The sequence below is a fragment of the Nyctibius grandis genome, chromosome 24, assembly GCF_013368605.1.
Source record: "Nyctibius grandis isolate bNycGra1 chromosome 24, bNycGra1.pri, whole genome shotgun sequence".
NCBI lineage: Eukaryota > Metazoa > Chordata > Aves > Nyctibiiformes > Nyctibiidae > Nyctibius > Nyctibius grandis.
This window is the reverse complement of record NC_090681.1, coordinates 2176367-2199300: the sequence shown is the minus strand read 5'-3', so window position 1 is coordinate 2199300 and position 22934 is coordinate 2176367. Positions and strand designations below refer to the sequence as shown.

The following is a 22934-nucleotide window of genomic DNA, read 5'->3' as shown; positions in this document are numbered from 1 at the left end:
ACGAGAGAAAAACCTGGAAAGCCAAAAAAACCACCTCGTTAGCCTTTATTCGAGGGCATGACTAATCATCTTCACCATCTTCTCGCTCAATACCAGCCCCGCAAGAGCTCGCCCCTTCCCTGTGCGAGTTATTTTAATGCTCTGATTCACCTTGATCCGTTTTCACCATCTTTAACCATCCACTTGCAGGATTTTTCATTGATTTCCTTCACTCGTGGGTGTTGGATGCGTCAGGACGGAGGGAGCATTATACAACCCTGAGAACCAGCCCTGCCTGGGCTGGAGGCAAAGCCATCTCTCAAATTAATGAACTTCCACGAGGCCAATCTTTCATTTCTTACTGGTTTTGAAACCTACGTGGTGCAGAGCCATCAAAAGCCAGGAGTATCCAGACACCCACGGTTTTAAGAGTCTTTCAGGGACAACTACGAAGGTAACAGGTTGGATGTAGCAATGTCAGGTTAAAAACAGGTTTGTGTCTGTAACACCACATCCGAGCCTTTGGTCATACAGTAAAAGTAACAGCTTCACTGGAAAACACTTTATATTTCAGTACTCCAACACACAGCTGCTGCTCTCCAGCGTCTGCGGCAGCTGCGGGAGGCTCCGGTGTTCTCCAACACTCACCAAGAGCTGGCAGGTTCCTATTTCCCAGCCACAGCAAAGCGAACGGCATCTTAACTGGGTTCCTTTATCAGATCCACAATCAGCTCGTTGGAGATTCATCCCACTTTGCAAAAGGAGCAAAACGAGCGTGGAAACAAACATTTCTATTAAAACATATGGTAGCAATGGAAGGCTCAACTGAGCAGTAACAGCAAAGGTTCCTGCTCTGTGCTCACAGGAACTGAGCTTCCCGAGTAGAAAAAGAGGAGTAACATCTACATTTGAGACGGGAGCTCCCACGGGCCCTGACTAGCCTGCAAATTCCTCCCCCTCAAAGCTTACAAATGGGGCATGTGTCCAACATCTCATCCAAGATGTTATAGGTTTATCAATTAAAGAAGAATTTCCCTAAGCCCTGTCTTCCTCCCCAAAAGCACCATATGTACTTGTTCCTCGCAGCCGAGGAGCTGTGTTAGCAGCACCGCCTGTTCTCCTCTGCATCTCCCAGCACACACGTCACAGCCGGTCTCTTCTCCTCTGGGGCCACGTGGAGGGTCTGTCACAGGCCGCAGGAATCACCCTCTGCCCAAGTGTTCTTTAGGAGAGCAGCGGCATGCACTGAGGAAGGGAAGATGTGCACATTTAAACTGTTTTTCTGGGCTCTGTTCATGACAGATGCTCTCATACAAATTTAAAAACTCATTCTGTATCAGAAGAATCATCTGCTTTAACAGCCGAACAGGGAACCCAGCTGTGCTCTTAAACCCCACTTACCAAATATGGAATTTTACAGAGGGCCATATCAAGGTAATGTCTCAGCCTTACTGAAAGCACAGTGTTCTAAATTAAACATAAAAATGCCATAGGTAAGTTATAAAATAAAGCTTGTAGCCATTTGCTTTATTTAACAATCCAAACAGCAACTTGAAACCAGGGTTAAGGAATGGGCAAGGTATGACAGTCTCCTTCCAGGAAAAGCTGCTGGGGACATCTCTGCAATACCAGATGGAGTGTTCTTCCTGCAAGCTCAGTTTCACACTCCTGTTGCTGTCCAGGACACTACGAACCACTACGCACAGCAAAACCTCACCAAGGAAGTGTAAAGTCCACGTTTGTACCAGCTCCATGCAAGGCCAGCCTGAGTATTTATACCAAAGGGCTGGATGAGGTTGCTTCTAGAGGCTGAAGGAGCTGCAGCCACCCAGAGCAAGGGCCAGAGAAGATGGGACAGCTGAGGCACAGAGTGCTCTGCAGCAGGAGGATGTTTCTAGAGCCAAGCTTCTCTTGAAAAGAACAGTATTGTTGGGAAACACTTCCACAGAGGAAACGTGACTGCTCCTGAACATCCCACTGTACAGTACCAAGCACAGTGGGGGCCTTTATCTTGTTTATGGTCTTTACCAAAATCCTACAAATAATAGGATGTGGATTTGTCCTTTGGGGAAATGCGGAGATGAAACATCACTGGTGCTTGTTAGCTCACAGCCAGCAGAACAGAACCTCCAGTGGCTACGTGTCTGTAGGAGAGGGAAGGTTATTGAGGTGACTCACACTTCAGCACTCAAAGGAATCTCTACCCCTCACAAATTTCAGCGAGTCCTGTCTCACCCCCGGAACGTCTGGCTAATTAGAGCATCTCTGAGAGACACATCCGATGCCGACAGCTATTTTGGGATCTCAAATTAGGTTTTGCAGACTCTAGGCTAAAATCTGAATGTAGTAATGCTATGAGAGGGAGGAAGATGTTTGATGCAGAGCATGTTTTCAAAATACTTCTGGAATATACAGTTATTTTCAATATATTAAGATTTACATTCCTCCATAACATTAAAATCTTTCACATAAACATGCAACAAATGCAATGCACGAGCAAGCTGTATTACTCCAAAGGCAGTGTCACAAGATCCACTTCTACTGGTAAAAAACTGCATCATAATAGATGATCTCTATCAAATCTTTTCCACTTGATATAAAATCTGTGCCTATTAAGAAAGAAATGAGAAAGATTGGTACAGCACCATATAAACTGATGTTGCAATTGCATTGTAAATGAAGATGCGTTCGATAAACAGGCCACAAATCCCAACATGTTGTGACTTTCCCCTAGCAGAAAACTACAGATCCAATTTTCAAGTCAAAGTCAAAGAACCGAGGGCAATCTCACTCTGTTCCAGTGTTCCCACATATTACCACGCTTTCTTGTTCCTAATACTCCTAAGATAAGAGGAGCTCATTTGGTAGCTTCACAATTCCATATAAAATAAGACTTATGTCCTTCTGTGTCCTATGCCGAGGGCTTTTCACAGTTGTCTTTTGAAGCCATTAGACTTCTCCAGCGTTCCAAGGGTTTATTTCTTTGTTCTTTTATTTATGGAGCTCAGGCTTTCAGTGATCTCGAGATTTGAGAGAAAGCGATTAGCTGTCCCCAAAGGAAACGCTTACGGCCGCTGCCTTTGGGCCTGGGGGGAGATGTGTCCTTGCTGTGTAAGCAGGTCACTCCACTGACGTGGGGTAGTCTCCCCAACCGAGGCACCGCTCCGTTTGCAAGCACTTGGGTGCATTTATTAAGGTATTTATCAGAGAAGCAGCAAGTCAGTGGGGCCAGAGCAGCCGCCAGAGGGAGCCCCGTGACTGTGGGTGCTGACTGGTACCAGCACCCAAAGGTGCTGGGGTCCATCACCCCTTCCGCAGGGCTCAGGGTGTTTGCTCACTGACAGCAGAACTGTCTCTGATGATGACAGCGGACAAAAAGCCACAAAAACACCATCAGCCAGATCCCATTTCAGAGCCCATCGATGGGGGCGTGGAAGGGGTAGAACCAGCAGGGTCCAGCTGGGCAGCACTGGGTCTAAAATCCGCAGTCTATAATTTTAACGCATTATGGGCTCTCACAGGAATTCCTACTGAGCCGTTCCTTGGGCCGCTCTGCTCCTAGAGCATGGGGCAACAACAACTTCAACGCTCCCTTGCTGCTGAGCGCTCTCACAAAGGCCAGCATCTCAGCCAGGAACCAGCTCCAAGAGACACATCTCCTACCACATTTCTCCCTCTCCTCAAATCCACTTAAACCTCCTTCTCCGCGGGATCTCGGTGGGAGAGCTCTATGCAGGCACATCCTGAAGCCTCCTCCACACCGCGACCTCCGCGGGAGCGTGTCATGGAACCGGCCTCTCGCAAGAGGAATTTATTTGTGGGTATATAAAGAACGGCTCCAATTTAGCAGCTCAGATGGTGCCGCCCCCCACCTCCCACACAGAACACGGTAGCAGCTTGCAACGGGTTGCAAAAATAAACAAACTTACCCACTCGGTGTTGCCCCCGCTCCTCTTCACCCAAGTGATTCACAGCGATGTACTCTTGACTCCTGCAAATTGAAGACATTTGTGAGTCTCCTCAACATCAGCACGGAGCAAAAGAAAAAAAAGATTCCTGCATGCAATTACACAGGAAGGAAAACATGCAACTTAAGCTGAGCTTTGCACAGTTCACAGTAAATATCAATACTGGGGTCTAAAAAGGGCCATCATTTTACATTTTTTAAATAACTGAGCAGAATTTTTCTTTTTTTGGCAGTAGGACTATCTATATCCGTTGTCATTTTACATCTTTTGATATTTAAGCTTGCCGATTCCTTTTTGCCCACATTACATTACAGTGCATTTTCAAAGGGCACATTATTAAAGTTATCGCTAATTTATGCAGAAGCATGTGGTTTCTTTTAAAATGTTTATTTTAAACATTTTTTTTTTTTTTTGCAAATTTTTACATTAAAATTAACATCTGAAGAATTGTTTCAATAAAGTTTATGCAAGTTGCCGTCACAGTTTATGTAAAAGAGAAATGTGCTATTAAAATCAGACATTTAGGTTACCTTTTGGGTTTTGCGATGCATGTTAGCTTTACACATCCTGATTCTCCTGCGATAATTTTCCTTTAAAAGGGGGGTATAGGGCGATCTTTTCATCAAGCAAGACATTATGCCCTGAAAGCTGACTCCAAACCATTGTTGAAAATTCAGTTATTTACACTTTAATAACAATCTACACAGACAACTTTTTGTTTTAAAGTATTCCGCTCAATCATGCACTGCTACAAGCAGTTTGGTCCCTAATCCTCTATTTTTCACCCCCGAGCAGTTTAATTCTCTCCCCCTAGAATGCCAGATTCATTTTGCAGATGGGAAACACAAACCATTTTTCCTAAGAAGCAGTTTAAACTCTTGTATTTTTTTATATATATATATATATATACACATACATACATATACCCCTCTCAGAGGATATAGGGAGCAACTGCAGCCCCCTTCTCCGAGATACATTTTTAAGTGGCTTTCCAAGTAAATGCTACCATAAAGTAGGAAAGGCATCACCATAGCCAAGGGGGTTTCCATAAAGCACAAAAAGCAAGCTTCCTCCTCCTGGTGGCAGCTAAGCCTTGGGTTTTTCAGCCTTCATTTTGTCACGCTACGTTTAAACCAGCCATTTCAGACTCAATCTGGAGCCTGCAGCCTGCCTGCGAGGCCACCTGAAATCTGAATCAGTAATTCAGCAAAGAACCATAAACACTTTCCAGCAGACAGATTTCTGCCATAGCCCAGGATCAAACTGCTTTCAGCAACTTCCAGGGGGTGAAAAACAGTTTTTCTTTTTTTTTTTTTTTAAAAAAATTTCAGCTCGTTCAATGAGCTTGATAAACTTTTAGTGAGAATTACAAAAAAACACCACTTTTAGAATGTCTCCATGTTTTAAAAAGACAATTAACTTTAGCATTAATTTAAATTTATTTGAAAAAAAAAATTGCTATTTTACTGACAAAAAAAATGACAATTCATCACATTTACTTTGATTAAAAAAGGACTAAACTTTATTGACAAACTGCGGCAGACATTTTGACAAGTTTTAGCTACCTATTTAGGCAGACTTACACATGTAGCATTTAATCTTCAAGAACAGAGTGGGAGGACAGTGTACAAATCCAATTAGGACTTTATCCTATGTACAAAGTGAAATTTTTCCTCATTTTTTCAGCTGCAGTGTCCCTTTTTATGCAAAGCTAGTGTTGAGATACACTTGAACAAGTCAACGGGATTGCTAATATTGACAATTTTGTCAGTTTGACACTTGCACTGTATTATCTGCCCCAAGCTCTATAAAATGAGACTGTAATTTTACAGAGTTCAGACCTACTCACTCAATAATCTGTTTTCTAATATCAAACACTGGGCAATTAGAGCCATGCTTTAATTTGATTTTCCCTTAAAAGTTCTTCATACAGAACCAGACTAAGAACCCCTTTACACTGGAAAATCTGCTTCCCAAGCATCTCTCAACACAGCATGTTCGGGGCTAGATTTCAAAACCCACATAAGAGAAGTCAATTTTACAAACCTAATTTTTTTTTTTTTTAAGTCAATTACCTTTAAAAAATGCTATTTAATTTGTTTGAGGATCCTTCGTATTAAAATTTAAACTTAAGATTCACCAGCAATCTGCTTTTAAGGAAAGTTTGACACGTGAGGTTACTTTTAAACGGTGGCAGCTACTACCGTTACATTATGATTTTAATTCTTAAAAACAGCCCTGAATTTTGAAATGTAGCCTACTTTGGGATTCTGCAACTACAACTTTTATGGGTTCCTTAAAACCAATCTTAAAAGGTTAACAAAACCTTAATTTCATAACTGCTAAGCAAAGCATGTCACTTTTGAAACTAACATTATTAACTCAACTTTTTTTGTTATTAAAAAAGGTACAGTTGTGTTTATCTAAACAACAAAGAAAAGCCATCTACACACTTTAAAAAAAAAAAAAAATTAAAAGTCGGTCCTCTAAATCTATTTAACTCATTTTAAAATACTACGTACAGAAGCCAGAATGCAGGGTGAGGATGGAGTGGGAGAAAAAGGGCCACGAAGAAAAACAGTTAGACAATTACTTGTCTGGTGTGGGTAAAGCAACGGGAATCCCGGGAGATACAAGAATCAGTAACAACTGTTTGCTCATAACTGATATTTTTCCCTCATGTTTGTTTTTTAGTAACGTCCGTATGGGTGCTCTCTGTAGGCCCCCTTCACGGGCCTGGCCGGCGGCGCTTTCAGGGAGGGCCTGGTTCCGTTCCAGTCATCTTGCCCTGCGGAAAAGAGAGGGACATGTCAAGGATGGCGGGGCATGGAGGAGCGGCGGGGCTGGACGGGCTCCCCTCCGGAGCCGATGCATCTTCACAGTGGTCTCACCCCAAAACTGGCCCGTGAGATGCCCCACAGTCCACCAACACCTCTCGTTCGCAGCACATCTTCCGACACTACGGCAAAAAGCCCCTTGTGCGGGATGCCCGGGAAGCCTGCAGCTCCCACAGCCCGGCTGAGCGCCGGCTTGGACAAAGCCGGTGCCTTTTAGGAGTAATTAATGTCAGCGGAGCCGAAGCCAATTCACGGGGCAGCTCTGGCAGGCAGCCCCAGCGAAGGCCGCAGCAGTCACGGCCCCTCGGGCCGGTGGCCAGCAGCATCTACAACCCCGGGGTCTGGCTGGGGGGCTGCTACAGATAGAGCTTCTCTCGTTCCCGGATGCCAGGCAAGGCAGCTCCTAGATAACGGTGCCAAAATAATTAAGTCCCCACACTGCTCCAGGACTGAACTCCCAGACACCGGCCTGTTTCTGACTCTGACTTGCTGTTCCTCCGCCTCTGTGAATACAGGAAAATTTACAGCTGCATCTCGCACAGCATCTGCTCACCTCTTCGGAGCAGACATCACTCGCTAGTGCTGCACCAGCACCAGCTGCTGACGGGACAAAGCACCCGACAGGACAGCCCAAACCCTTCTGCTACAAACAACCACCACCAACGCAAACGAAGTCGGCATTCCCGTTGTCCCCCAGCTAGCTCAAGCCCCAAATATCCAAGCTCAGCTTTCATTACAGCTTGTGCTTGCAACATCCATCCTTGCGTGCCTGCCATTCTCTCCAGGGTCACCAGTTTATGAAAGCAAGTGTCCGAAGACAGCCGAGCCTGTTCCTACTGCCATGGAGCACGTTCCCATTTTCTCCACACTGTCTCCAGCCTGGCTCAACAATTTATTTCTCTAATTCTGTTTTGATGAAAGCAGAGACCAAAGGAAATTACTGGGGATAAACAGATTAGCTGTGGCAACTTCATGCCAAGTACACAATGAGCATTTTGGCCTCCATATCCCAGACAACACCACCGCTCTCCTACCAAGTAGGAGGCACAAAAGCCTCTTTGTGCTGTGTGACTAACACAGGCAAACCAAGCCGTGGAAGGCAGGAAAGACAGCCAAGGTTACGGACAGCAGCTGTCTATTCAAATGCATCTTAAGACTGGGAAAGCATCCCTGGTTAGGCACCTGAATTTGAACTTAAGCCCAGAGCAGGGAACACCCTGAGGCTGGCACACGAGACACCTTATTTTAACAACTCTGCTTCCCTAATACCAGCATGACTCGGCACGGTGGATTCCCAGTTCCCCAGGATCCCAGAAAGCCCCTCCAGCTGGTCATTATCCTCACTACCTGCATTCATTCACGCCTTCAGGTAACTGATGCTCCGCTGAAGGGAGTATTTCCATGCCATTAAGCAGCTTGCTGTATAGCTGTCATAACTGTTTATAGCTCAGCTTGTTTGTAGAGAGAGGAAAATGAATCTTACTCATTGCCACATGCAGATGCCATTCATAAGCTCGGATATCTGAACTAGCTTTAAAAAAAATGCAGTCACCTAATCCTTTGTCGCTGGCACCTCAGCTATGAGGCCTATTGTTTTCAACACTTGGTGATTTACACTGTTGTGGTTATACTGGTCTCCCACACCACCCAAGCTGATAGCCTTAAATAGTTCAAATTAGCTAAACTTCATACACTACTTGCAAGTCATATTCACCAAAATTGCTCCACCTAGTCAAAGGAAGGCCTTTATATGACATTTAAATCCTTGTTTCAAGCAAATGTATAGCGCAGAATCAGTATCAGCTAGTGGATTTTTGAGGATAAGGAAGCAGATGGAACCATGCACTCATCCAGCTCAACAAAACATAATCCGTGAAAACCAGACTGCACCAAAAGCAGTGCTGTGGGTGGAAATCCAGAGCTCTTAAAATATGCTAAAGCTACCAGGAAATGAAAAGATATTTCCATAGTTAAAAAATGGAATTTTAAAAGCGTCACCTTTGAGATAATCAAGCCAGATAAGAATCTAAAAACCACAGAACGCCTTCGGTTGCTCAGACCTGGATAATCTGTAGGGCATAAATATTCCACCAGGAAAACTCCTTGAGGTTCTCCTCAGCAAGATTTTGCCCAGAGCACAGAGTGGCACTGAAAACAGCTGGTCAATCACAAGCAATTCCCAACTATGTGCAGCCCCTTCCCTGTCAAGAGAACAGTATTCCCAGACATACCATAAGCTTCATAGGTTTCCTGTGCCTCCCCGTGTCCATAATCATAGTATTCTGTGTCCCTGGAAGAGTAATTATGTTGGTTACATAGTGTTGAAATCATGTTCCTAAACTGACACAACTTGCACAAACACTTGAAAAGCAAAGATGCCCAACATTGCTCCTGGCTCTGGTGGGTCTGATCACTGCTTTTACACAGTTGTCAAGGACACTGGGACACTCCCAAAAGGTATTTCCCAGGCACTCCTGGATTGCAGCAGAACAGGGCACCTTCCCTACAGCTCAAACTCAGAAATGAGTTTTTCCATTCCCTTCAAAGGAAAAAAAAAGAAAAAGAAAAAAAGATCATGCATAATTTTCTCCGTAACAGATAGGAGACAGGCAAACTTACCCTTGGCCCTGGCTGTAGTAGCCTTCATACCCCTCATAGCTCTGGTCTGCATATGCATCATCATAGCCCTGAAACGGATGATGACACAAACGGTGTCAACTGAAGGACCAAAGGTTAACGCCTGACCACGAGTCATGGCAAAGCTGAATTCAGGCCACAGCAGCTTTCAGAGGAGCCTCTGAATCCTTGCCTGCCACCGGGAAGGGGCTCAGTCATAAGACACAGGTAGCTAAAATCTGCTATTAACTTATGATTAGTTTCAGTGGAAAAACACAAGTTTTACTGAGAGGAGAAACAGAATTTAGAAATATCAATATTTGTGATGCTTCCCCAAACTGCTGTTGTGCATCAAAACCAGTCATCTTGTTTTGCCTTTAGAATACCAAGAGCAAAGACGCTAAGGTAAGCTTGACAGAAGGGTGGTGCTTAGTTACATGCCTTGAAACATCATCATGTTCATTCACATATTTATTTTAAGGATTTTAGGTGCAGAAATAAACCTTTGCTGCTCCCTGCTTAAAGAATTCTCTTGCAGAAAGAGAATGTGATGCAAACTACATCAATGTCCGTGATGTAGTTTCTCTACTGTGCACTGAGCTATGGAAAACTTCAGCCTTGGGGGTACATTTCAGCTTTATAAAAGCCACGCCTTTCCCTGTATTTAGGACACCAGCAGTTCCCTCCTTTGAGGACTCGAGAGGCAGAGCAGGTCACCCAGAACCGTACCAGTGACGGGTGGCCACTTCTCCAGTGCAACCTTACTGTTGTTAGCTCATTTCAATAATGTTGAGTATCTAATACGTGATCAGCTAGCTGGAATAAAAAAACCCCACAAAGATAGATAGTTTCTTACATATTCCTCATAGGTTTCTGGAGCGGGCGGAGGAGGAAGCGGTATCCTCTGAATGCCGGCGGCACGTGCTCGGGGTGCAGGGGCACCCCGTACTGCTGGGGGAGGAGGCACCCCGCGGGCTACGGCAGCTCCCCTGGCGATGGCACCTCGCACCGGGGCTCCTCGCACAAGGGCCCCCCGAGGAGGAGGAGGGGGAGGACCCACACCACGGCCCCTGGAAAGGAGATAAAAAGGATTGTGAACAGCTACTGCTGCACCACTCGTGTGCTGAATACTGAGGGCAGTGCATATGCTTCTTACACGTACTTTAAAGTGCAATAGCTTGATAAATAAATACAGTTACCCTTAGCTAAGCCATGAATTCTTTATCAAGAACAAAAGCAGACGGATTGTTAACATTGTTGTATCACGGGATTTACAAACACCTCTTCTGGGATGAGAACTCTGCTGCATTAGATGTTGTACAGACAAAGAAATCAATCTGATACAGAACTTTGGGCAAGTAATTTCTCAGAGTTCATTTTAGACAACCCTCTCTCACTAACCTGTAATGACCGCCAGCCCTCCAGAGCTGTAAAGATCAATGATGAGATGAGCAAGGACACTTCTGGGCTAAACACTCAGAAGCAAAGACTTTTCCTCCCATGAAATAGGTAGCGAAGCAAGAACTATAGTACCAGAGTTTTATCACCAATTTATCCCAATGCCTTGACAGCAATGACAGAATAATGCCGTCCTATAACTTTCAAAGGACAGTCAGTTTAAACTGAAAATGCTCATTCTGCTGAAGGCTACAGAAGCAAACATGACACATCTATCTACACAGGATTTCGAAGGCCAATTTTTGAAAGGTTACTTTATGAAGCTACTGATTTCAGACATCAAAAATAATACAGAAGGCATCCACTGCGCTAGATTACACCTCAAAAGCAAGCCTGCAAAACAAGGCTAGAAAGCCTTGGCCAAAGGCCAAGGTCAAGGTCAACACCTGATGTGCAAGAACAAGGAGCTTAACCTCATCTGGCAGGACAACTCTGAGCAAGACGCAGCATTTCCAGGTCTGTGCGTTTGGGAAAGATACCTTGGAACAGGTGGAGGCGGTGGTGGAGCTGCTCCTCTTCCTCGCACAGGGACTCCTCGGCCACGACTTGGCTCCGGTACACCGTTCAGATAGGAGAGCTCCAAGAATTGCTCCTGACAGATATCATCCATCATATCCTAAAGAGGGGAAAGAGTCAACTCCAAAGAACAGCTAACTAGTCTGTCTGTGCTCCAGGACATCACAGGCTACTGTGCTGGAACAAAAATAACCTGGCAGTCCTAAACTGAAATCTGCTGGTTAGTTTTACTGGGATTTGCTCTGCCAGCCTCCTCCAAATCGGCCAAGAAGGGCACACCAGCTGCATGTCTGGGAGCTGCAGTGAGCACTACAGCTGGTCCTTGGGCAGAGGACCTCACTCACAGGGGTTCTGGAAGCATCTGATGTCCAGCATCCCAGGGATGTCGGCAAGATTTATTTGCAAGTGTTGGAGAGTTCAGAGGTGAAGTCAGGCATGATATATCTCGCCTCAAGTACCTTACAGCTCCCACTTGAAGGCAAGCGGCTGGCAATGAGCCCACATAAGGTAACACACTGAAGGAACAGGACAGGATGCAGCCTGACAAAGAGCAAACACCCATTTGCAAATCCAGGCTGTCATTTCAAATTCTTAGGAACACAGCATGTGTCTGGCTCCATGCATTTTTATCATCTCAGAGGAACTAGCTTCAGGAATTAGCACAGATCTCTGGTGACCCCGCAGAGTCACCGTACCCCACCCCTCCCCTCAACACACAGGCAGGCTGGGCCTCGCACCGAGGATCTTCACAATGCCATGGCAACACCACAAAGCAAGGAGCCTCCTACCAGATGTGTCTTCACAGCACTGCTGGCTTCCATAGTGACTTCTCTGTCAATTTTCACAAGTTTAACACATCGTTTGAAGGCAGCGATAGAGAAGACACTTTAAATAGCAAGGCTGCACGCTTGCTTTAGCAAACTGGGGTTCTGTACATCCCAGGGGCTCCTTGAAGATGACCTCTTTCCTTCACAGACACTTCTCATAGCGACTTCTCCTCCCCTCTGTGTCAGACTCACAGAAATCACACAGTACCCATACGCTTTTCCACACTTCCCTACTACCCACCGTGCTTGGGCTCCACCCGCCCCTCGTATTTCAGGCAGAACATCTGAGCTCAGCTGTGGAGCACGGTGCTGGGGTTTATTCAGCTCGCTATCTGCCAGGTCTCTGAATTACAAGCTGAGCTAGCCAGAAGCAGGGAGCACTGCATGCTACTTTCCCATTTTGTTTTTTTCCTAATTTAGCAAGCAACACCATAGTTTTAATAACATGAAAAAGACTCCTTCAAGTTCTGCAGTTCTTGGAGGCAATACTCTAGCACTGTCGTGTGACATACTGGCACAAAACTGACACGAAGCTGACCACAAAGGTCTTACAAGGTTCAGGAGTAAAAGACATCCCCAAACAGATAACAAGTGTCATCTGTATAAATGCCTGGTTAGCAAAAAACAGGTTCCTTCACATCATCTGCACTTGAAGCGGTAGAAATATTAATTTAACAGTCGAGTCTCAGAAAATAGCTACAACATCAACACTACCACCGAGCTGCCCGGGCAGTCGCCCTCCTCATCCTCACGCCACCCCTTTGGAGCAGAGCAAACACCTCTGTACTTACAGTTTCTGACCTGACCAATGACATTTTTAGCCAGACTCCTGTGTTACAGTTCCAAGTCAGAGGAACCCATCCAAGAAGTCCCTTCCATGCCATGCATGGCTAAAGCTGTTCTCCTGCTAAAACCGACACATGGAGCTACACAAGCTACCCCCCACCCCAGTGTCCACAGCTAGTACTGGGAGAGAAATACCTCCTCCACATGTTCTATACGATTGCCCTGTAAGTGTATGTCTTTCTAATTATGGTTAGGGGAACGACACGTGCCTTTGTGCCAGATTAATGGGGTCATCTTAAGCTGCCACACACACACTTAATACTCCAGGCTTCCTCAACTACACCATTCCTGCAGCACGAGCCTTACACTGCACAAATCTTACCCAGCCTTACAGCCAGATTCACAACCCATCTACTTCCTTCAATAAGAGCATCAGGATACACACCGGAACAAGGAACTTCTTGACTTCTTCCATGGCGTGAGCCATCAGAGCATATGCTTCACAAGGGGGTCCAAAAACTTCTATGAAGACATGCAAATCCATATTTAGATGAGCATATTTAGGATCTCCCCCTTTACGCAGTTCTTCCTCCTGAAACAAAGCAGATTAGAGATTTCTAAAACTAAATAACATGCACAGAAACTATTTTTCTTTTACCTGTTTTCTAAGCCTTAACAGGAAGTGTCTGTAAAAGCATTCTGGTCATATCTGGACACAGATCATGGTAACATACTATGCACATGAGCATACAGTTTTACAAAAAGCCACATGCAAACTACATATTCCATCTTTTTATAGCTGCCTTTTCAGGTGACTGGTATTTTTGCTAATGCACTGATGCCAGACACTTTTTCTTCCAGAAGATCAAGCATATGCAAGCAGGGTTCTTCCTCTTCTACACCACCTTTCTGCCTGAGGTGCTCTTTGACACCTAGCGAAGTCTAATGCCCCAAACAAGCTTGCTCTTAACTCTGCTCTTCGATACCTGTGTTACTCAGATGGCTTTAAGAAGCTACAAATAAGCTAGAAGTGTAAAAGCTTTTCATGCTGCTAAAGTAAAAAGCTGAATTAAGTTACAGCTCTGCTGACTGTTAGCTCAGTTTTGGGAGTATGCAGGAAGAAAAAAAAAATCTTTTCATTTCTTCTGTTAAAAAAACCTCCTGGCACTTTGTGATTCACTAAAGATTACTAGGAACATACTGCTCCAACATCTCCAGTGAACCATAAGAATTTAAGGATTTCAGAGGGAACAGCTGGAAAAGGGATACTTTTCTCTTTCTGGAGGGGAAACATATTCCTTTAGTGAATGACTTTTCACAGAGTAGCTGGGATTAATTCTTATTTTATAAACTTTGTGCTTCACCATGCACATAAACTACCTCCGCATCCAAGGGTACAGGGTATCAAAAGATGACTGGTCTCTAAGTCATGCTCATAAAGGAAACATGCATCACTTCTGCCCCAGTCAGGATTGCTCCCAACATACACAGAACAATTTAGGAAGCGGGACTTCCTACTGCCTCTGCTTTGGAATTTTAATGGTTTAATCTTTTATTAAAATGCTTTGAGAACCACTGCTTCTCACAGCAACATGGAAGGCATTGATATACACGTATGTTTTCAACATACCTTTGCTTTATCTCGCATTGAACCCTTCCCAAGCACAGATATCTTAGCACCAGTTTCCTCCTGAAGTCTCTTGATGGTGTTGCCTTGAGGTCCCAAAATCTTTCCAACAAAGTTGAACTGTAAATGAAAAAAGAAAAGAAAATTAGCTCCAGAGCTCAATAGCCTTAACAAAAGCTTTTCTGAATGTTACGCTGGCTGACAAAAAATTTAGCCACTCAGTTTTCTCTTCACCTCACCAAAAAATACAGACCAAAAAATGCACAGGAAAATTTAAGTTCCAGAATATTCTTTTCATGAAAAAATGCTCCACCAGAAAATCAAGTTAATTAACTCCCATCAAGTGTTTAATTCTAACATCTACTCTCCAGTAGTTTTACAGGCAGCAAGTCTTAAGAGTTAAATGAGTTCTTAACTGTAAAACACAAAGCTCTACATACGAAAGTGTCTATTCTAGTAATAAAAGATCACCACTACGCATCACCGTTTATCTTTATCCCAAGACATTCTAGAAATGTAATATATTAGAAATAAGATCCTGCAAGCTTGCTTAGGAAAAATTCCATAGCGATAGTGGAACACTGGCATAACTCCTGATGACACTTTGACAGCTACTATCTCTAAAAGTCAGCCATAAAATCCATAGAAAATAAGGACATCACAGAGATTCAGTAAGCTATTTTCTGGCCCTCACCTTGGGGTACTGTTTGACAGGTATCAGAACTCGTTCTTTCAGTTTCATATTCTTGTGGGAAAATAAATCCAGGTAGTTCTCTTCCTCATCCTTCTTTGTTGTTTCACCCTTCTGAATTTTTTCAATTTCTAAACAAGATAAAAATAGGGCTGCTTATATTCCTCAAACAAGCATCATTTTAGAGTTGGAATTATGACAGGACACACCACCCTCGTTCTCTGTGAATATATGAACACTTCTAATTGTATTAATGGAATCTGAACAGACAAACCACCTTTTAAATCTGTAATTTAAGTAGTGGCGTCAACACATACTCACACTACAGATTTCAGTTAAGTTGAAAACATTCCTAATAAACAGAAGCCCAAATGAGCAACACACTAGAGAGTGGTGGTCTGGCTTATGAAATTCTTATAAGCTTCATTTCATTAAATTAATGCACCTTTATCACACAAGCAATTCATAACTTGGTTTTTAAGTTGAAAGCCTCAGGCATACAGCCAGAAAAGTGAGTGTCAGAAGTCCTTAACTTTTGTTTCCCAAAATAAGATTCTGATTTTTAATTGTATATTGTGAATTAGAGAGTCTTGGAAAAACACTGAGGCGGCCTGACTGAACTGAAGGCATGCTGTAGCCTGAGGGGTATCTGGAACAAAGTCCAAATAACCTTCTGGAAGTAGGTCATTAAGGTAGGCCAATTAGAAACTAGTCCACAAACACCTTCTCAAATCTCACTAGAAATGAAACTTTCGCTGAGAGATGGCAGGAGACAGTCATCTCATAAAAGACAACCCAAATGGAGAAGATTGAAGATCATCTTCCAGGCAGGCATTTCTAGCACAGGTTCTTACAGTCATTAATGTACTGTCCCTCGTACAAGAGTAACACCCAACGTTTTTCAAAAGAAGGTGCCCACAGCTGGCTTTTCTTTTCCAGAGATGTCCAGTCACGCACAATTTTTATTTAATGGCCAACAACTAGATGACAAGTTCCCCCAAATTTGGAGCCAATACATTATTAACAATCCCAAGTTACTGATGAACCATTAGGCACTCTTTGGTCCAACTGAAAAAAGAAATGGTCACGCCATGCCCAGCCATCACAAATTATTATTTACAGATGCGCATCAGGGGAGGAGCATGACCCTTCTTTCAAAGTTAAATTGTGCCATTTCACCAGCAAACCCCAAGAGCAGCAATATCTCTTCTGAGTCAAAAGTGCTCTAAATACAACTTCTCACATCTCAGGGGAAAGAGAGACACTTTCACAAGATTATGCACATAACTGGATTAAAGCTGCAAGACAAAACTGAGACCGAAGACTGCTTAGTCATTACCAGAATTTAGAGGGCAGCTGCAGTATCTTGGGCTTCCTGTGATTTCTGTTCACGTCAGAAACTATATGCTTTAGCCTAAATGTTCATGTTTACATCTTTGGAAGATTGGCATATCAGATCCTTGGCATGTTATCCACCTAGTAATATTCTTGTATAATCCAAACAGAAATAGGAACAGCAGGTTACCACCATCCTTCTGACTGGACGGGCAACCTCATGGGCTGAGAAGCACAACCAGCATCTTTCAAATGGTGCAGACCACGAGGAAGTCAAGCAGTGAGATGTGCAACCAAAAACAAACGTTAAGGAAACAGGATCAAACGATCAATATTTTATCTTTTCAGTTATGGACACAGTAATTAAACTGGCTTTTAGTTTAGAGATCTAAATATAGAACTTGGAGATTGCGTTGCGTAATTATGAAAAAAAGCCTAAATTTTGTATTTCTACTCACAACAGCACTTTGGCTCCCTTACAAAAGTGTTACCATGGCTCCTTAGTTCAAAAAAATTACCAGATCTAACTGCTTTGAAAAAGATAGCTTGATTTTTGCTTTAAAAATAAATTATTTTCTGAAGACACTATGCAAAAGTAAAAAGCCCAGAAGTTCAAGCACTGTCAAATTTATAAAATAAGCAAAAGAGCTGGCTGCCTTGCTTAGTTTTACGTAGTTTTTTTAATTTTAGCTCTAAGAACACATCAGAGAATCAAGATTTGGAAACTAAAGATTGCACTGGTGGCCTTATCCCTCGTCAGGCATCGCTTCAGAGCCTATAATACAACGTGATTACTTCTCAAAATATTTTAGTTCTCCAAAAACAGTAAGTGAATTTCTGAAAATACATTCTGCACATTAACAAAAAGCATTTTCTATGCACACATCAAGAACACAAGCACCCTAAAACTTCCCTGATGTAAATTAAACTACCCAGAGGCATTTTCTACCTTGTCAAAACACAACGTGATCAGACATAAGCCTCTGCAAACCAGTGAATCACAGCTCACACCAACCACACAGCAAAATCCATCCTGCCTCCTGCAAGGGTAGCAACGACATCTGGGAATCGGTCTGTGAGGGGGACAAATAATTAACTGTTTGCTAAGAAAAGCATCGGATCCACCATCACCAAGTCTTCAAATGAAATCCAAAAGAAGAAGAAAAAAACCAACCCTATCCCAGTAGAATAACTCTAAGGTTTGTCCTTCACACCTTCAGAACAAACTCCAAGTCTGGAAATAGGTGTGAAGAAGGACTAAAACCACGCCACTCGTGACGTGTCCTGCTGCTCCGGATTCCAGCGTTATCTGTCTGATTCTGGCATATCAGCTACGCAACACGAAGCAGTGCTGAAGGAACTGATGAGTGGTAGCAGTTTGTCAGACCACTTACTGATACGGAGGAGAAGCGTACGGATACCTTGAGGGATTAAGCATGCCTCATTTCAGTGCTGATTTTTTAAAGCCGTGTCAGAGGTGCAGCAGAAGGTTACCTTCTTGCCACGGGGAATGTCAGCAGTCTGGCGGCATGTGTGGCAGTGGTTTCCAGGACTTCATGTGGGGCAGTGATTGCATTGTCTCAGAAGAAATCCTAAGGGGTAGGTAAAGGGGGTTGGTAACACCGCTGCTTCACAAGGAGGAGGCTAAGCAGCCACAGTGCTACTCCTGACCTAAGCCCAAGCTCTTCCTTAACAAAAAAACATATTAAACATTGTCCTGCAGCACACCTGTGCTCCACAGGCAGAGACACATTCTGTTTACTCACAATACTGAGAGTATTATCTTAACAGTATGATAATACTGACCCCGTGCACAAAAAAAACCCCAAACCAAAAACCCCGAAAGAGTTTGGGGACGGGAGCCTCTGGAAGGAAGCAGAGCTCCCTCTCTCCTACGCTCCTGCTCCCCAGCTGGTTTGATTTCACAGGAGAGGAAGCAGGGAGCTGTTCCTGGATGGCCTCTGCCAACAGTGGAAGCTGCAGAATTTGGCAAGCCTAACCCCACCACTTCCCCCCCGCCTTCTGCTGAAATACACCCCCCACCCTCCTGCCTGCGCGCTGGGATTCATATGCAGACAGCTCCGCTTTGGAGCTTTGCTGGGAAGGGAGGGGACTGCCACCAGCGCAGGGGAAGAGAAGAAACACTGCTCAAGCATGAGGCAGGGAGGAGAAGGCCTGGAGGTGAGCTGTGAGAAAGGGCACAGGTAGTAGAGGCTCCTGGGAGAGAAGTAGGAGGAGGCAGAGTCACAGCAGCGACAGGCAGGCATCAGCATGTGGTAATGTTGGCATGGCTTAGCAATATATACATTTAAAAACGCGACAGGGAAACAGTATTAGCATATCACAGCCTGTGACATCTGGGCACAAGTTCAAGGTGGTGGTTACAGCTCCTTTGGGGGCAGGGCATATGCTTGGAAACACAGAAATTGAGATAATTTCTCCATTTCAGGACAGCCTTAACTCCAGGCTAAGCAAGCCTCAGGACATTGTATCACTCTGGGTTACACAGTGTTTCTCATCACCCCCGTGACCTCAGCCCATCTCTAATCCCACTACTTGGCTCCTTGACAAGTGACTCCAGCGAGGCCACCGCCCGTCCAGCTGACTTTCCCACACAGCCCATTTTCCTTCCTAGGAGCACACACAGCCTGAACGAACCTGGCACGAGAACCAGCATGGCAGCGGGGGATTCTGGCGAGGAGTCCTCCAACACCTCAAGCTGCTCCCTGCTTTGCAATGAGCTGCTCTAACTCCAATCGCTCCGTGCTCCCTGCCTTCATGGGTCTTGCATCTAATATCCTACACGTTGCTCTGAATTCACCCCCCACCAGCCATCTCCATCCCTCCTCACCGCTCCACGTTCCCGGGGATGCAAAGGGCTGCATTTAACATAAGGACTAACTAGATGCTGGCTATAGAGAGACTTGCTAGTGGAACGAGATAGCTCACATAGCTGTTTGTAGCATAGGGAGCTCTTTGCACTTGGAGTTTCTCCATGGAATAAAAATAGCTAAGATTACCACAAGAATTTGAAAAAAAAACCACCCTATGCCTAGCTAACACGTTGGTGGACGTCTCCTGCCTTCCCAATACACACAAGCAGAGCGGACTGTGCCTTTCAAACACCAACAGCCCCTCCTGCCCTCCCCGCAGCAGATGGAGGGCACAAAGCGAAGTGAGGAAAAGGGGGTTTTCTTGTTCCTATGGAAGAGGAAGGTCACACAGACCCCGAACCACAGGAGTGAGGAAACATGAATGTATTCCAAGGTGTAAGAAATCCCAGTTTCCAGTTTCTGTTCGGGGTGCTGGGTAACAGAACCCCAAAATCTAGCCACATTACTGCCTTTTCATCACACAGTAAATTGTTTGAGTTGATATTATGTCACTGTATTGTCTTTCATCTTGCTCCTAAATAATGCTAATTTTGTCTAGAAATGCTAAGCAGCTTTAGAGCCACAGAAGTATTTTAGACTACTTTTACACATTGTTTTTAAAGAGGAAGTCTTAGTTTCAACGCAGAACTCCTGCAGGATTCCCTCCCAGAGGCAGGCAGGACAAGCAACTTCCACTCCTGAAAAAAAGGCTGGAATAGGAACACCGCTGACATTCAATAATCAGTCACTTCTTTGTCTGGAAGTCATTTTGCTTAAGTTTTGCTGGCTCTATGCACTACAATCTTTGGCCCAGACCTAAACTCCAAAGTCAGCTTTACAGCAGCTTCTCCAACATGACATCCCCCAAAGGGTGCCACAGCAGCAGAGAAATTCTGAGCAATCCTGATCAGTTTGGGGTCGTCTATGCAAAAAGATTTAGTCACTTAAACCCACTGTTTTACTTCAGATTCTTTCTCATGAGCTTCCTGCTCAGATTGTCCTGAATTCTGATGGCTGGTGAATGCTCCCAAAAGACAGCAATTTTCAAAACATCCAAAGCAAGCAGGAAGCATCTGGAGCTCTTCCAATGATCAACTTTAAGTCTCACAAAGCTGCAGTCTACTATCAGCAATTTTTAAATTAATGAAAAAACCCTCATAAATCCTTGTTACACCACTCAGAGAACGAAGCTTTACTAAGTGGGCTGAGAACGCTGTTCTTTGTGCAGGAATTAGCAAACTCCTTAGGTTTCATTTCACTGGGAGGCATTATCACCGAGCTGTCGAGCATCAGCTGGCTAAAGGGTTTTATTAATGAAAAACACTAAACTGATGGCAAATCGGATTATAAAACTAATTTATTTAGATCGAGATGTCGGCGAGTGATGCCAAGTTACCCAAGACAATATACCTCAGTTGCTTGCACAATGGGAGACAGCAATTCCTAAGAGTTATTTCTTACATTAAAGGAGGAGCTAATAAAATCTCTAGCACTGCACCAACTATAGCAATACTATACGTATTAAAGATCTTAAAAAAAAATCATTTAAAAGCAGAATGATGAGTACCAGAGAGCTCTGCTCATCTGCAGATTAAATCTGAGCGTATCCTCACGCCGGGAACCTCCCAGCTCTCCGCTACACACGCATAAAGCAGGAAGGGGTTGCAAAGACTTTAACTCATTCCAATTTTTAAGCTGACTCCAGTGTCTGGAGGCAGCTGAATCGACTCGATAGAGGCACCGAATGCGGGTGCAGCAGCTGCAGGGGGGATCCGGAGGCATCCGAGCTGCCAGGCGATTGGACAGCGGTGCTGGGGAAGGAGAAGGCCAGGCTGGGCACAGAACAAAGACTGCCATTTCCATCCCCTGTTTAGGTTCATCAGAAGCATGAAACAAGCTCTAATACAAATTACCAGAGTGGAAAAAAATCAAAGAGATCACAAACCATGTCTCAGAGGGACTCAAGCAGACGCTACGGGGAAAGCCCCAGTTTTCACCGTCCTCTTTGCTCCCCTCTCCCCCCAGGGACGAAAAGGGCCGGTACGGCCGTTCCCCGGCAGTTAAAAAGGAAGTTCTGGGTCTGCGTTTAATCCGTCCCAGGCCCTGGATTAAGCACGGGGCTAAAGAGATATATTTCATCTTCAAACCCCCCCGGGGTCGCATCTCGCACCGGGGCAGCGGAGCCACAACGGGTCCGCGCAACGGCCGCCCCCGCCGCGTCACCTGAGGCGGCCGGGAGCTGCCCGGAGCTGCCCGCCGCCGCCGCACCGGCCACCGGCGGTGTGTGTGTGGGGTCCCTCTCCCCCTTCGCCGCACAAGGCGTTTCCTAGGAGCTGCCTCCGACCCTGCCCGCCCCACCGAGCACCGGGGGGGGGGGCTCTGCCCGGGAGTCCCGCCCTGCCCAGCCCCGTGCCCCCGGTACCTGCTGTGAGGAGCTGCATGGCGTGCGTGAAGGACGGGTCGAGGCTGTCCTTCTCGGCCATCAGCTCGGGCAGGTACTTGTTCTCGGGCTCCATCTTGACAGCGGCCCCGGGCAACAGCGGGGCGGGGGCGCCGGAGCCCTGAGAGCCTGAGGCGGCGGCCGCGGCGCTGGGCGGTAGAAGCGGCGGCGGCTGCGCCCCGGCGGCGGCCCCACGGCCCCCCCCACCACGGGGCTGCCGCCGCTGCGGGGGTCCCCCTTGCCGGGCGCCACCGGGGCCCGGCCCTCGGCCCATCCGGGCAGCGGGGTCGTCGCGGCGCTGCATGGGGGTGGGGGGGGGGCGGGCGGAGCGGAACGGGCCGAGCGGCGCTGCCACACCGACCGCCGCGGCGACAGGGCCGGAAGTGAGCGGCCGGAAGGACCGTCCCCCCCTCCCCGCCCCTCCGCCGGCTCCCGCGCCACCACCCCGCGCGCCTCGCTCCTCCCGGCCCGCCCCCGGCGGCGCGCTTCTGCTAGTGCGCGTGCGCAGTGCGGGGCCGTGAGAGGAAGGGGGAGAAAGGGACGTGTGTGGGAGGGGCCACCACCCGCTCGGCTCCGACTGCGCACGCGCAGATCGACCGGCGTGACATTAGTCACAGGCTGCTGAGAGAATTGACCTCCAGCGGGCTCACGCGCCTGCGTAGAAGAGGGGAGGTATTGCGCATGCGCAGAGGCTCCCCGCGCCATGAGCCTGCGGCTGTTGCGCATGCGCCCTGCCCGCCTTTCCCCTGGCGCGGGCAGCCTCTGCGCATGCGCGCTCAGCGTTTCCTCGAGGCGGCAGCTCTGAGGTGCGAAGCGCGGGGCCGGGGCTGTGACGGGGCTTGGGCCGGGGTCCGGCTGGGGAGCGAGGGGGGCAGCGCGGCCACCCCCGCCTGGCCTCCACATGTACGATAAGCCAGCATAGCCAGTCTCGAGGGCTGAGCCCACGGCCTGCCTGTGCTCACAGACCTGCCCTGTGGTACA

At 46.1% G+C, this 22934-nt stretch overlaps 1 protein-coding gene across 2 annotated transcripts; it reads right to left on the bottom strand.

Annotated features, from left to right (window-relative positions):
• Positions 1-40: 40 nt before the first annotated feature.
• On the bottom strand, positions 41-22374 carry KHDRBS1 (KH RNA binding domain containing, signal transduction associated 1). Of its 2 annotated transcripts, XR_011049696.1 has the most exons (11): positions 21936-22374; positions 15309-15436; positions 14618-14734; positions 13433-13579; positions 11338-11474; positions 10257-10470; positions 9404-9471; positions 9016-9074; positions 6541-6735; positions 3909-3970; positions 41-2588 (listed from the first exon to the last, which is right to left on the bottom strand). XR_011049696.1 is itself a non-coding variant. In XM_068417692.1 (9 exons), exons 1-9 carry the CDS (start codon positions 22255-22257, stop codon positions 6638-6640), a joined length of 1290 nt encoding a protein of 429 aa, XP_068273793.1. In that variant the 5' UTR covers positions 22258-22374; the 3' UTR covers positions 5442-6637. The 2 variants fall into 2 exon arrangements, 1 of the variants encoding a protein (XP_068273793.1); XM_068417692.1 differs by lacking the exons at positions 41-2588; positions 3909-3970 and having other exon boundaries at positions 5442-6735.
• Between the last annotated feature and the right edge of the window lie 560 nt (positions 22375-22934).